The 15,957-nt window shown below is 36.7% G+C and overlaps 1 protein-coding gene across 1 annotated transcript in view; it reads right to left on the reverse strand.

The window, feature by feature from the left end:
* The window catches only part of LIX1 (limb and CNS expressed 1), a 66,782-nt gene that overhangs the window by 35,872 nt on the left and 14,953 nt on the right, over positions 1-15,957 (reverse strand). The window contains exon 2 of the mRNA XM_001363914.4: positions 8,230-8,393. Coding sequence (XP_001363951.1) covers positions 8,230-8,393 — 164 coding nt within the window. The remainder of the gene's footprint in view (positions 1-8,229; positions 8,394-15,957) is intronic.

Raw genomic sequence — 15,957 nt, forward strand, 5'->3', positions numbered from 1 at the left:
TACAGTTGTTTTCTTACCCTTTGATATAAAGGGCTCAGTTCTGATTGAGGCAAATGCTTGAGTGCCCAAGTTTTTCACACAAAGCAGATAGAAAGAAAGAAGAGAGTTGTGAATGTGTGTGTGTGTGTGTGTGGAGAGAGAGAGAGAGAGAGAGAGAGAGAGAGAGAGAGAGAGAGAGAGAGAGAGAGAGAGAGAGAGAGAGAGAGAGCGAGAGCACTGAAACGCAGGGAGGGAAAATGTTGAGAGCCCCCTAAAACTTGTGAACTGGAGGAGTGGAAGCCTCCTCCTATGGAGTTAGCCCCAAGTCCCTATTCATCATGGGGCCTGTTTTTCCCCAGGATTTTCTCTCATTGCACCCCACTGTTCTATTTGGAGGCAAAGCTGCTCTATTCACTTTGCTTGATAAGAAAAGATTAGCCTAAAGTTTCTAGAGGGGGTGGGGAATGAAATATTCTCTCTTGTAAAAAAACAGCTCAGACCACCAATTTCACTGGGCTGGCCACTCATTAGAGCTGCCAATTAGCCTATACATGACTTTCAGATGTTCAGGGAATAAACCAAACTCTGCTCCATCTTTGTGTCTCATTAGCTACAGAACAGCATGTTTTCCTGTGGAGATTTCCACCAGGAAATGCCTCCTCTAGCAGAAATGTTACATTATACAGCATGTTGCCAGTCAAAGTAAAGATATCCAACTGCACAGACTAGGAAGTAGTCATGGGTGATTTCAAGGAAAAAACTTGGCATTAAAACAATAGGAGAACTGGGATACACTCTTGAAAATGTGCAACAACATGATTGGAGTCTCTTCTTGGGATAGGGAATGTTTAAACCAGGCATTATTCAATAACTCATTGAAAAATAAAGCATTCTGATGCTATTTAGTTAAGTCTATAAATCATCTTTTGTATAATCAAATTTCTCTTAGCCATGCCTCTCCTGGAAAGAACTTAAACTTATAAACTCCGTTTATTGTGATTTAAGTAGATCCTTAATTCACTGGACACTGAAAAGAATCATTCAATGTATATAAGCATATGTTTTCTATCTATAGCTTCATCATTGCCTTAGGTAACTTGTCCCTGAAAAACAAGTTTCTGTCTATTAGGAAACATGTCTTTTAGTTAGGCCTCTCTCTTTCCTTTCCAGGATTTTGTGGGAGAAAAACGATGACTTGAAAAACTCTTACTAGAGAAAATGATGACTTGAAAAACTCACCTGTTAGAATCTCAGATTTGTATGGAGCTTATTAAAGTAATCCCCTTCCCTGCTCCTCAGTTATCTCGTCAGTTAACAAGATAGAAACCTAGTTCTTCTGTCTATCAATTCCTCAGGCCACTGGGGCCTTGACCATTTTGGTCTCAGGATCCCTTTACACTCTTAAAAATTGTTTAAGACCCCCATCCCCTCCCCAGGAGCTTTTGACTATGTGGCTTATATTTATTGATTATTATCATATTAGAAATGAAGATATTTATGAATATTTTGAAAATAGTTTTTACTTGAAAGACTCCTTAAACTCTCAGGGGTCCTTTGAGCACTTTGGGAAGTATTCTCCTAGACTAGAAGGCAGCTCAGTGGATAGAACAAGTGGGCCGGGAGTTAGAAAGACCTGAGTTCAAATTTGGCCTCAGATATTTACTAACTGTGTGACACTGAGCAAGTCATTTAACTGTTTTTGCCTCAGTTTTCTCATCTGTAAAATGAGCTAGAGAAGAAAATGGCAAACCATTTCAGTCTCTTTGCTAAGAAAAACATAAATGGGGTCATGGAAATGCTATTACTGAAATAACTAAACAACAATATATCTTAGGCTATAATTATTGAATATAAAAGCATTGAGATTAAAGCTGAAATATCCCCCCAAACATCTGGATATTTGGCAACATCCAGATAAATGACTCAAATTTTCAGTTTTGATTCACATATTTATCAATGCTTTTGTGACATAGTAGGTACCATTCGTTCCATCTTTGATAATATACTGGCTGTGTGTATCAACTTGAGCAAGTCACTTAACCACTCTGGGCTTTGGGCAACTCTCTAATAAGTTACAAAGAACAAGGAATTTCTTCGACCAACAAAATTGCAAGACAAATCTCCAATCCCTATCCTTACTCAATCTTTGATGAAATTCTAGGGAAAGAGAAATACTACTAAGTATCTAGATTAAAACTGAAACATTCAATCAGTTATTCAGATATTTCCGAGTCCCTAGATGTTATGATTGAAAAAGGAGATAGGTGGGTCACATGGCCAGTATGAGAGCTGATGGAGAGCTCGAGTTCTCCAGTGGCATACTTCAGAGGTCAAGAGAATAACAAACTTGTATAAGTTTTAATAAGCTTTAATGAGCTTTTTAATAAACTTTAATAAACAAAATACAGGATAGCTAGACATGGAAGGTTTGTGATCTGCATTGGTAGAAAAAATATCCACATCAATGAGATTAGAGATCTACTAAAGTATTTAACAGCACAAAAAGAATTATTTTAAGCATCAGGTTAAATTTTAGATTTAATTCCTAATTTTTTATTTTCCTAGGAATGTGAACATTCCTACTCTTGGCTTTAGTCTCTTTATATGTAAAAGGAGTTTCTTGGAGGAGAGGATCTCAAAAGTCCCTTCCAATTCTAATAGTATGAAAATTGGCACATCATGTGGACTTATGTCTAACTATCCAGCATCAAAGTTGTTCATCATCTACATTTGTTTCCTAGAAAGCAAAGAAGGCTTTTTCCAGTAACTAAATGCCTCAGTGAATAACCTATGCTTTTCACATAAATTGAGCCATTGCTGTAATTCAGAGTTATAGTCATAGGATGAAGTTATTTATTTGAAATAAATTGTACCTACTAATAATTACTCAAGGGAATTTTTGCTGTTTTCCCTAAACAAGAGTAAAATTCATTCATCTAAATCATCCCTGCAGACTTACTGCAGAAGACCAGAACACTGCCCTGAAAAGAAAAGTTGAGTCCCAGAACTTTTAATCAAAATACTAAAGTTTAAAAAAATGAAGATAAAATACTTAATGACATTCCCTTTGGTACTGAAAACAAAAACATCTGCAGGAACAATGAATGGCTTTACTTCTGAGTTCAGCAAGAGGGGAGCCAGCAGCTGATCCTTATGCTGGTCTTTTTTGTAGTAAATGGAAATTACTGTATAGTTTTCTTGGTCATGGTATGTGGTCAGGATGAGGGTGGGGGTGAGGGAGCAGGCAGGGATTAACTGCCCTGACAAAAATGGCACAAAGGAAATACATCCAAAATACAGGAATTTCTACTTGAGATTTACTTTAATATCAGAGAATGGATTTTTTAAAAAATGCAAGTTTGTATAAAGCAAAGACACCTTAACTCTGGAAGTTTTTTTAATTCTTCTGAAACAACAGGGAGAATTTTTAAAAGAATAATTATTCACTATTCCCCTCTTGCTACAATGAATTCAGGAGCATATGATTCAGTGATATGGCTAACTGGAGGGTTTGGCGTGTCTGTCTTTCTCGTTGAGGGGGAATATTAGGGGGTGGGACTGAAGGCAAAGTTAATTAACCCTCAAATACATCTCTCACCTGCACTAGGGTGTGAGATTTCCTTGAATAAGAACCAGAGTGTTTTGGTTCATACTAGTATTTTGATTGTTTTACTCAGATAAAATGCAAGACTAAAAGCCCATCTGTTTCATACCTTTTCCCAAAAAGGGTAAATGAACAGAATTTCTCACAGCTTTTAAGTGACTGCTTGAGAAAGAGAGGGATTAATCCCAAGATCTACTCTAATATTCCTCTCTCCAGTAGAAATCCTTTGGTTATTTGAACTAACAGAGGAGATAACTGAGGCCGAATAGAACAATTGGTTTCTTGACATTTCAGTATAAAAATTAAGAAGCCATCATGAAATGCTTTGCAGAGCACAGGGGTGACATTTGATTATGTTAAAAGCATTGTGGGAATGAGAATGTACCTTGTTATTGTCCAAGTGCTGGCAAAAATATGATGAAATTTTATATGGTGATAATGGCATTTAAGATGGTTTCTGATATACAAAGAAAAGTGTAAGAGCACTTCTTAAGGAAATGATTTCTCTGTTTTTCTTTTCTACCTCATATTTGTGTTGCCAAGTGGGTCAAATGACTTTTGGGCAGTTAAAAGTGAATGCTTAAAGCATCTTAGATTCACAAAATTATGGGACATTTTAAGAATGTTAACAGTCCTCCTGAGAACTTTGTGATAGGATGATTTAAACATATGGAAAACAAGATTCTGAAGTAATCTTGGGACTCATAAACAGACCTCCCCTCAGAAGAGTTTAGTTCTTATACTTAAAAAAAATCATTTAAAACCACGACAAAGACATGCAATTACTTCCCAAGGGAAACCCTATCATTTTCTCAAAAATATTTATGGGTTGGGGGGATGATTGGTGATTCTCAAGCTAGCAAAATAAAAATAGTTGGACTATTCCCTTAAATATTCTCAAAATGCATGGTGTCAAGCAAAAAAAAACAGAAAAAAAATAAAAAATAAAAAAAATTTTATGTGAACAGATGTTTACATACACAAAATATGCATACCTATATATTTTTAGCATGTGCACATGCATCTTTTATAGCCAACTTTTGCTTATAAATAATTGTGGGAGACAAGGTAAGTATGGATAAATAAAGTCACTAGAGAATCATAAACGACCCTTTAGGCAATGTTTTCAACTTCTTCAATCACAGCTGTTAACATGTAACAAAGTTCACATATTTAAATTCACCCCCCCCCCATTTGTGGAGAGGTAATTGCTAGATTAAATATCTAGAAATCAATTCTTGATTATATTCAATTGTAGATGAACCCAAATGGGCATATTTTTAAAAAAGCTTCTACTTGTTCTTGGGTTACAGTCTGGGGTGTGTGTGTGGGGGGGGTGCTGGGGCAGCGGCAATAGATTTTTCTTCCTAACTAGGTTTAACCCAGGGGAACAGTGCCATAGGTTTGCAATTTCAGAGAATGGTGTGCTGGGAGAATAGAGTAAGGTAGCATACTGTGGCTAATCATTTCTCCACTTATTCTATCCTAACTCAATACTTTTAAGGCCATCAAGGTTTATTTGATGACTATAGGCTTGATTTCTTCCTCTGAACTTCTGTGGCAATGAAAATTGTTTGTAACTCAAAATTTATACATAAAAAGGCAGATAGGTAGCATAGTGGATAGAGTACTGGGCTTAGAGTTGGAAAGACCTGGGTTCAAATGTGACCTCACATACTACCTTGGGCAAGTCACTTAACCCTGATTGCCTAGCCCTTGCCACTCTTCTGTCTTAGAACTGATACTAAGGGAGAAGGTAACTTTTTTTTAAAAAGTGTTTTTCTATGTATTACTTGATACCATTGGTTGTTACCATAAAATCAAATTTTTAGAACTAGAAGTTACCTAACAATTCATCTGCTACCAAAAAATAGGCATTCCCTCTACAATACCCATGAATACCCTTTATGTCATTGATGATTTCTTTGAATATCCCCAGTGATGGGGAGCTCAGAAATAATGAATAACCCATTCCAGTATAGGGAATATCTTCCATCTGACAGATATTCAGATATTTGAAAACAACTGTCATGTCTCTCATTAGACTTTCCTTCTACTATATGTAGTTTCAGGAACCATTTCCTATATGATATCGTTTCCAGAATTCTCTGTTTCCATGATCACCATCATGGTCACCTTCTTCTAATCACCTCTTACTATGGCTAAAATCAAGCAGCCAAAAACATCTCTAATAGTTTGGTTTTCTTGTTCTTAATTAAACCTGTTTTTCTAGTTTCTTATTTTAATCACACTAAATTACACTAAGACTCAGTTTGTTAAAAGGCAGCATTGCAAGGAATGGCAACTTTATGGAGTGAAAAGACCTTGGAGTGTGGGTTCTGGTCCTTGGCTAAGTCACTGTGGGACAATGCAAATTAACCTTGGTCCCAGAGGGATTATCATTTCCTCACCTATAAATGGAGAGGCTTGAGGAAAAATGATTTCTAATTTTCTTTCCAGCTTTCTATGACATTCTATGATTCCAGGAAGTCTAATTTGTCAAGGTCCAGCTGCCAGCATATCACCTAGAGCTAGACACAATGTGTTCTGGCCAGTGTAGAGCAGAGAGAACTGAACCTTTTGTTTCAATAATGCAGTATGAGATTGCATTAACTTTTTCAACAGTTGTGTCCCACTGCTGGCTTATATCGAATTTGTGACTAAGGTGGACAAGCAACCCACTTAAAAAGTTCCTTTGCATTTATGCCTCCACAATGAGTAAACACTACAAATCAAGGTCTGACTTATTGTTTTGTTAATTACTAATGAGGCTTAAGAAAGGGATGAAGAAAATGTTAAAAATGCACATTGACCTTAAAAGTCTATCATGTATATTTGTTTCTTTCCAGCCAGCCAATTAATTGTTCAACATTTTCCAGCACCCTTGTGGTCAACCTAAATAGGAGTTCTTTTTCACAAAAAATGATCAACTTAGGTCTTACCAGTGCTCTACTTTGGCAACTGAATAATCTAAATGCAAGATTACACATTGGTCCAGTATCCCAACCTATTCACCTTTTCAGTTCTCATTTCTGTTACCTAGCATGTTAGCTATGCTTCCCAGATTTGTGGTATATGAAATCTCGATACATACTGCTTTATTTGTTGTTGTTGATTATAGTATTGAACACAACCTGTTTTGTCTCTCCAAAGAACTTGTTGGCTCTTTCAGATCAGGCATGGTATTTAATCATTCTTTTGCCCCTAATTTGGTATTGAATTAAAATACTTACTGCTTGATCATCTACGTAAAGACATAACATAATATGTATGGACAGAAATTTATAACACCATAAATGATTTTAAACCATTTTTTGTTGTTTGGTCATTTCAGTCATGTCTATCTTCATGACTCCATTTGGGATTTTCTTGGCCAGAGGTATTGTTTTGGCCATTTTCTTCTGCAGCTCATTTTGTAGATGAGGAAACTGAGACAATATTATAAAAATGATGATATATGGGTTAATAAAATTATCTCATTTACATCTTCTGCTTGGGATATGTGGGTAAGGAGTTATATGATTATAAAATTCTTGGGATTTTAGAGTTTGAAATGCTAAGTATTACATCCAGGAAATAACTTCATGAATATATTATGTCAAAAATTCCCCTCATTCTATTGCACCTATTGAAAAATATTAATTTTAAAAAGCTTTGTTTGAAAATTCTATAAGGCACAGGAAACTATAGTTTTGGTTATAGACTATAGCTCAAGATAATAGACTATAACATTTACCTCAAAGTTTTCCTGGGAAACTGTGGGAAAATCACATTAAAATCATTCCATTTTTCTATAAATTGGATTATGCTATAGGTTAAATAAGAACAAATAATTATAGGAGTAAGACAATATACAGTAGGAAGGCAAATAGGAGGTAAAGAAACATAATAGAAAAAGCATTGGCCTAGAGTCAGAGGAGATGAGTTCAAATCCTGCCTTTGATCTTTTCTACTTGTATGCAAGTCACTTAACCAATCTGGGACTCAGTTTCCTCATTATTATATGGGAGAAATGGACTTGATGGTACCCAAGGTCCATTCCTAATAAATACTATATAATGCTTTAAGGTTTGCTGAACATTTTACATATATTATCTCATTTTAACTTCCTGACAATGCCAGGAGGTTGGTATGATTATTCCCATTTTATAACTGAGAAAACTGAGGCTCAGGAAAGTTGAGACATGCCAATCATCACAAATCTAGCAAATGTTGAAAGTAAGATTTGAACAAGTGTATGCTCTGCTACCTAACACTGCTTCTCATACCCCCAGTGTAAATAGTGAATTATAGTACATAGTTTTCATTTTATTGCATGGAAAAACTATAATATGGGTATCCTTATCTTCTGACTTCAAAGTTACAGAGGATCTTACTCTATTATAATGAAAATGTATTAACAAAAACTAAAAGAAATCCTTATCTTCCATCTTAGAATCAATACTGAGTACAATTTTAAGACAAAAGAGGGTTAAGGGCTAGGCAATTGGGGTTTCAGTGACTTACTCAAGGTCACACAGCTAGGAAATGTCTGAGGCCACATTTGAACTCAAGCTTTCCCATTTCCAGACCTGGCTCTTTGTTCATTGAGCCACCTAGCTTCCTCATGAAAATATAATATTGACAAATAGATTAGCACTGCTTACCTGGAAGTTACCAAAACAGCTTCCTCCAGGGAGGGTGACATAACTTACAAATGGGGGCCCAGGAGATGGCAATGATTCATATACCACCAAACCTTCACTTGGGAACACAGCCTTCTGCTGCTGTTTGCCTTCCCAAAATTCCTGCAACATTGACACAACATTCACTGCAAAACAAAACAAAACAAAAACAAAAAAAACAACAACAACAAACCAAGATAAACATAACTAATTGTTAGATGGAGACATATCTTCTTAAGAATATCTTATTAATACACTGATTTTATTTCTCACAGAATTTCAATTAGAAGGGACATCAGAAGACGTCTGGTATCAATGATCTAACTTAAGAATCCCTTTTATCAACAGGTAGTCATTAGGCATCCACTCAAAGACCTTCATGAACTTCCTGTCCTCTGAGACAGATCATTTTACTTTTTGGATACCTCTGATTACTCAGAAGTTTCTCCTTATATTGGGCCAAAATTTATTTTGCAACCCATTTTTCCTGGTTTTACCATCTGAGGTCAAGCAGAAAAGATGAAATCTTCAGTTACCATGTCCCTTCCAAGTCTTCTATCTCTAGTTACTTGAAATGATTCTTGTCTAGCATGGCCTCCAATCTTCTTATCATTCTGGGTGCCTTTCTCTAATAGAATATCTTTTGATTAATATTTTCTCTAAAATCCTAATGTCAAAGTCCTTCCTAGCCTTCTTCCTTGGACATAGTATTCTTACTCACTTCTCATTGGTTAGTTAGTGAATACTGTAGACAGTTAATTTATCTGCCATACTAAGGTATCTAAATGGATAAAGGGTGCTTTTCAAGTACAGAATATCCCAGTGATCCTTAATAAGAAAAATTCTAAGGTTGTCTTCATGATTTTATCCCTTTTACTGTGAATATTTCCTTCTCCCTTGTAAAGCCCATTACTGTCTGCCCCACACCCAATGCCTCATGATGCCAGCCACTCAACCATCACTTCTTTGTTCTGGCAGTACCCTAGGACTTGATATTTGCAATTCCAGGCAGAATTTGCCTGTCCTTGATGGGTGTTCTACTTCCACTGAGCCTGGCTCTCATATTTCCAAGTTAATCTGAAAAGCAAATCTGTCCCCATGTATGGGTGGTCCCAGCTAACACATATATATAAACAGTGGGCTTCTGGAAGTAATGCTATGCCTATCTATTAAGTAGCCTATTCAGTCTGTCTAACTCAGAAATTTTAGTGTTGAAACCTAAAAATCACATAGAAGGGTCCTAGATAGTTCCACTAAATTGGTAAAAATTGTTTCTGACCATGTAACTAGATTTTTCAGTTTTTAATTTACCACAGAATTCACTATATTTAATTTATTATGCTTTTTTTGTGTGTTATTCCAAACTTGACAATCATGAATAAACAGGAGCACTTCTTTGTTCAAGAACATAAAAGAGGATTTTATATATATACATACATACATACATATGAATCAGCAACTCTATTACATATAGCGTTCTTTTAAAAAGTATATAAAGTTATTTTCTTTAAAAAAAAAAAAACCTCTTACCTTCTGTCTTAGAATCAATTCTAAGACAAAAGAATGGCAAAAGATCTGTAATTGAGGTTAAGTGACTCACCCAGGGTCACACAGCTATGATGTATCTGAGACCACATTTGAACCCAGTTCCTCCTGACCCAGGGCCTGGCACTTTATATAATGTTACTTTCAAAGCTGTCCTGCTTATCTGTGTTTCCCTCTGAATTTCTGTTCTCTCCATTTTAAAAATATTTCAATGACCCTTTTTTCTTCTCTTTTTCTTTTTCTTTTTGGCAGTACTATCTTTAACTCTTTCTTTTTCTCAAAAGCTCATCACCTTTTCAACTAAATTTTAAAAAATGAAAAGCACAATCCTTGTAACAAATAGATATAGTCAATCAAAGCAATGGTACACATTTACTATGCCTGAAAATGTATGTCTCATTCTATACTTTGGGTCCATCAACTTTATCAGGAAATAATTATCAAGCTATGTCATTCTTTTATATTCTGGATTCATGGCTGGTAATTCTTTGGTTGGAATTCCTAAGTCAAAAGTCATTGTCTTTATAGTATTGTAACTGTAAATTTTTTTCCTAGTTCTATGTACTTTATTCTGCCTCAGTCTATATGTCTTTCTAGTTTTTTCTGAGTTCATCCTTTTGTCATTTCTTGTCATTCAACTGTATTCCATTATCTCCATATAAGATAATTTGTTCAAGCCTTCCTTAATTGATTGGTACCCCTTCAGCTTCCAGTTCTTTGCTACTACAAAAAGCATTGCTGCTCTGAATATTTGTATACATTTGGGCCCTCTCTCCTTCTTTGGCTTGTTTGGGTATTATACCTAGTAGTATTATTTTTATCGACTTTTCCACTTAAATTTCCTTCACGCACAAGTGTTTTTGTGCACACTCACCTACATCACAGATGAAAGCGCACAAAGACAATTGTCATCCTCGGTTACCAAGAGACTATTACTATTATTTTTATAGTGACTTTTTGCCTATAATTTCAAACCACTTTCAAGAATGGTGAGATCAGTTCACAGTCCAATCAACAGTGCATTCCTGTGCCTGTTCTTCCATAGTCCCTCCATCAACTGTCATTTCCCTTTTTGCCACTTTTTGTCAATCTGATGGATCTCTAATATGATTAGTCACTTAGGGAATTTTTTCATATGGTTTTTGGATTTCTTTTGAGAACTGCCTGGTTGTAACCTTGGATCATTAATCTGTTGGAGAATGGCAAGCAAATTAATTTTTAAAAATTTAGATTGCCTCTTGTTCAAAAACGTAGGGAGGTGACTAGCTATTATAAGACAATAGGAAAAGGGTTGGGTTCTGTCTGTTCTGGGTATGAATAGAATTTTTTTATTGGAATCTATTCTGATGGAATAAATTGCTTTTGTTATGTTTATTGATTACATCCTAAAGTATTAATGTAGAGGTGGCTAGAGCTGTGCAGAAAAAAATAGAAGTCATTATTTGCATTTTTTTTGAAAGGTTAGATAATGTTTGCTTTAAAAATCTAAATAAGATGCTTGGTTTTCTAATATCCTGGGAAGATAAATGTTGAATATGTAAAAAATGTTTTAAGGAAACCAATTTAGTCAATTCCCAACAAAATCAGATTGCTCCATTCCATGAATTTGTCCCTTCTAGTCACAATATATTGTCAGCAAAGAGAACATAGAGGTGATTTTAGTAGGTGTACTTTCTCAAGGCAGCTCTTTGATAGTAGAATTTTTCTCTTTTGTACCTCTGGTGGAAAATTGTCTCATTTTATTCTGATAGGAACACTAGGAATTAGAAGCCATTATTGTTCCCATTTTACAGATGAGCAAATTGAGGCAGACAGAAGTTAAGTGACTTGCCCAGGATCACACAATTAGAAAGTGTCAAAGTCTGGATTTGAACTCCAAATCTAGCCTTCTACTGAGCCATCTAGCTCATTATACTAGGGATGAAAAGATAAAAAGAGGCCTCATACTTGGTGATTTTCATTATCTCAGGGGTTAGATTATAACATAAGAAGCCTAATATTTAATACATTAAGAATGAATGGGTTAGGCAGTCGTCTTGCAAAGAGATAGAGCAAAGCATTTGTTCTTGGCAAATGTATATGATACTAAGAAAATGGTTCAATTGTAACCAACACAAAGATACCACTACTTTGATATTTGTTTTGTTGCCTCTGCTTGCCAAATGAAAGTATAGTAAAATTTTGTTATAATACTAGATCAAGTCCTGTAAAACACAACTCTATATCCTACAAGCCTAATTAGGACATAATAGCTTTGTCATTCTACATCCATAATAGTAGTGCTATAGAGAAGGTCCTTGGTTTTTTGTTAACAAGTTGGATTCTGTGTAATAAATAAAGTATAAGCTATTTCCGAACATTACAGTGTTTTTTGAGAAGGCTGCAACAAAATTGTACACCAAATTTAAGAGCTTTATAAATTGGCTGTGTGTTATAAGCAGAGTTAATTTTAGGTATGGGTACAAAAAGGAATTTTGTGGTAAAAGCAAGATATTTTGATAACACAAATGTGTTGGGGTTTTTTTAAAGAGGCAAATCTAATTGTTTTGATTATTAAGTTATATTAGTACCATTCTATTCTAGATTGAAAGAAAAATTAGCTTTTCAGTGATTTGGAAAAGCATTCTCTCTACTTCCTTCCTCTACTTCTGGATTCCTATTCTAGAGCTAACAATTGACCCAGGGCAACTAAGCAATATGATTTTGATTGAGGTTCTTAACTAATTCAAGATGAGAGGGAGACAAGAGGTATATATTTTTAAAGGAGGTGGTCTTTCAAAAAAAAATAATCACAGGAAAAAAAAGGGGGACAGCAACAAGATATTAAACTCATTACAATGTTGTCCGTGCCAAATAATCTTTTCATGAGATAAGTACAAGTTCTTTGAATGATCTGGAAGGCAGACAACATCAGTAGATAAGCCCTAGAGACAAACAAGAAAGAGGAGTCCTACTCCTGATGAGAGCTGTTAGAATGTGGGGGGCCATGAAAGGACCTTTGGAGCTGGGAGAGCAGAAGTTCAGGCTGAGGCAGCCACCACAAAGGAAGTTGCTAGGACACAGGGAGCAAGGCTATTTGGGTAGGCTAGACATGAGGAATGTTAGTACAGAAGCTGTGGTGCTAAAACCCTCAGACTATAGACCCCAAGGCCAGAATTCTGTATCTTCTTTCCTTCTTCAGCTGTCTTCCTGGTAGCCTGAAGCCTTTATTTCTGGGCACAGGATAGTCTGTTTACCTTTCTTTGTTTCACATGTTTATTTTGTCTTTATAAACAGGGTTAACCACAGGTCTTTGCCGGATTGGCTGTTCTTAGTGGAAATAAAAAAGCTATTGAGGAGAAAGCATCATAGAAAAGAGGGAGAGATTAAGCTAACACTGAACTGTTTTGCTAGGGCACTGTCTCTGAATAGGGGCCCAAGGCCAAGACAAAAGAGAGAGAGAGAGAGAGAATGAATTATAGATCTTTTGATAGAACTTTCCAAACTTAGGAACATTTTTACCAGGAAACCAATCTAGGAGCAGTACTACTACTAATAATAACTAGCATTTAGCACTACACATTCTCACAACAACTGTGCTACTATTACCCTCATTTTACATTTGAGGAAACCAAGGTTAAGTAACTTGCCCAATAAATAGTGATATTGGCTTTGAACTGAAGTCTTCCTGACTCCAAACCCAGGGCTCTATTCATTGTACCATTTAGCTGCCTAAGGTTGAAAGGGAAAACACTTTCATATATAAAAATATGGGGGTTTTGAATAATCTTGCTCACTCTTCCATTTGACCACTTCCACATATTTTGATGTTATCATTTTTTGAAAGGCAATTGTGAAAGAACTAAAGAGTTTGAAAAGGTTAGGAAAATAACAAGGATATTGAAATATAGGGTGGTTTCCAAATAAATGGTCTAGTATTACATGACTGCAGGCTAAAAAAAAGCCACAGTTATGACCATATACATTGTATAAAATGACTTCTGAGGACATGAAGAAGTTGTAAATCATATCATGGTGATTTATTTACATAGTATTCTAGGCTTGCAATTAAAAAATATCTTTCAGTCTCTAATATTTCCCACAGGGTCCCCACTAGGAACAGAAGTAACAACTCTTATGTATATAGTATTCTTTTTGCTTAATAGAATTTGTTGATTGATTTCCTGAAAGGACTCCATAACCCACTAAGTTGGTGCCCCTGAATTTTCATCTTAAAGTTACCTGGAGCTGAACAAATCCATTCTCTAGCAAAGCAAATTCTTAAGTTCTTATGATTCTTAGGGAATAGGGGCACCTCTTTATTTTAAATAGTCCTGAGTTCAAATTTAAACTCAGATACTTCCTGTGTGACCCTGGGCAAGTCATTTGACCCCAATCCCCTAGCCTTTATAATTAGTATAGATTCTAAGACAGAGGGCAAGGGTTTTGTTTTTTTCTTAAATGTCATGCAGACTTTTTTTTTTCCTGGAGAGCTGGTTGGGAATCATTTGCCAGTGGGGGAAGTGTAAACCAGAGAAATTCTGGGATATCATCTCACACCTATTAGATTGGCTAAAAGGACAGGGGAGCAAGATGACAGAAGTTGGAGGGTATGTGGAAGAGTGGAGACACCAGTGCACTGCTGGTTGAACTGTGAACTGATCCAAACATTTTGGAGAGCCATTTGGAATTACACCCAAAGAGCTGTGTGTACACAGTATTACATTCTTAGGAGGAAAGGAACCCTGTGTGTTCCAAAATATTTGTAGCAGCTCTTTTTGTGATGGCAAAGAACTGGAGATTGAGGGGATGTCCATCAGTTGGGAAATGACTAAATAGCTTGTAGTATGTGATTGTGATGGAGAACTGCTGTGCTGTAAAAAGAAAAAAATGGGACTTCCGGTCAAGATGGCGGCTTAGAGAAAGCTAAAGTTCAGATCTCCGGAAAACCCTTCCCGACCGATCTCAAACTATAAGCTCCTAAGGCGCCGAAATTCAAGACGATCAACAGCATAGACCCTGGGAATCCTCCTCCTGGACCTGGACCCGGATCAAAAGGTATGGCCCCCCTCAAAAGCCAGAACACGAGATCACTTGGACCTAAGGGGTAGGAGCTCAGAGTCCAAGGCTCCGGGAAGCCGCAGCCCTGCCCTGCTCAGAGAGCAGGGTCGTCTGAAACAACAACAACCCTCAGGGCCTTCTATCTGAGTCCCAGTGAAAGTCACTGCCCTCGGAGCTCCCCCGAAGAAAGCAGGGTTGTCTGAAAAAACAACACCAACCCTCAGGGTGGGCAAGACAGCCTCACGGGCTGGATCCTGCTATCCAAGTCTCAGTGAAAGTCACTGCCCTCGGAGCTCTGGGAAGCCGCAGCCCATCGCCCCGCAGGCTGACAAAACAGCCTCACAGCCAGCTATTCTGAAGGCAACTTCCGGAAAGCAACCTGACCCAGAGAGCCGGGGGAGAGTGTGGCCCCCTGGTCCGACCCTTCCACTCCAGTTCCAGTGAGGCATACTCAATTTAACCCAGGGAAAGCTCATAGAACCGACAATCTGCCCAGGACTAAAGCCTCTGAACACCAGACAAAGATAAGAAAAGCTAATCCTCCACATTCAGAGATGGCAAACTCCACAGAAGCACAGAAGCCCCAAAATACCAAGAAAAATAAGAAGAAAGGGGCGACTTTGGACACATTCTATGGAGCCAAAATACAAAATACAGAGGAGATAGAAGATGATATACAAGAAAATGCTCCAAAACCTTCCAAAGGAAATGGAAACTCTCCACAAACCCATGAAGAATTTGAATCAGAAATGATCAAAAAGATGGAAGCCTTCTGGGAGGAAAAGTTGGAAATAATGCAAAAGAAATTCACGCATCTACAAAACCGGTGTGATGAAACTGAAAAGGAAAACCAGGCTTTAAAGGCCAGAATCAGGCAGCTGAAAGACAATGATCGTGTAAAAGAGCAAGAATTAATAAAGCAAAGCCAAAATACCAAGAAATTAGAAGAGAACATAAAATATCTCACCGACAAGGTGACAGATCTGGAAAATAAAGGGAGAAGAGATAATTTAAGAATAATTGGACTCCCAGAAAAGCCAGAAATAAACACCAAACTCGACATGGTAATACAAGATATAATCAAAGAAAATTGCCCAGAGATTCTAGAACAAGGGGGCAATACAG

The sequence above is a fragment of the Monodelphis domestica genome, chromosome 3 (assembly GCF_027887165.1).
Source record: "Monodelphis domestica isolate mMonDom1 chromosome 3, mMonDom1.pri, whole genome shotgun sequence".
Classification (NCBI taxonomy): Eukaryota; Metazoa; Chordata; class Mammalia; order Didelphimorphia; family Didelphidae; genus Monodelphis; species Monodelphis domestica.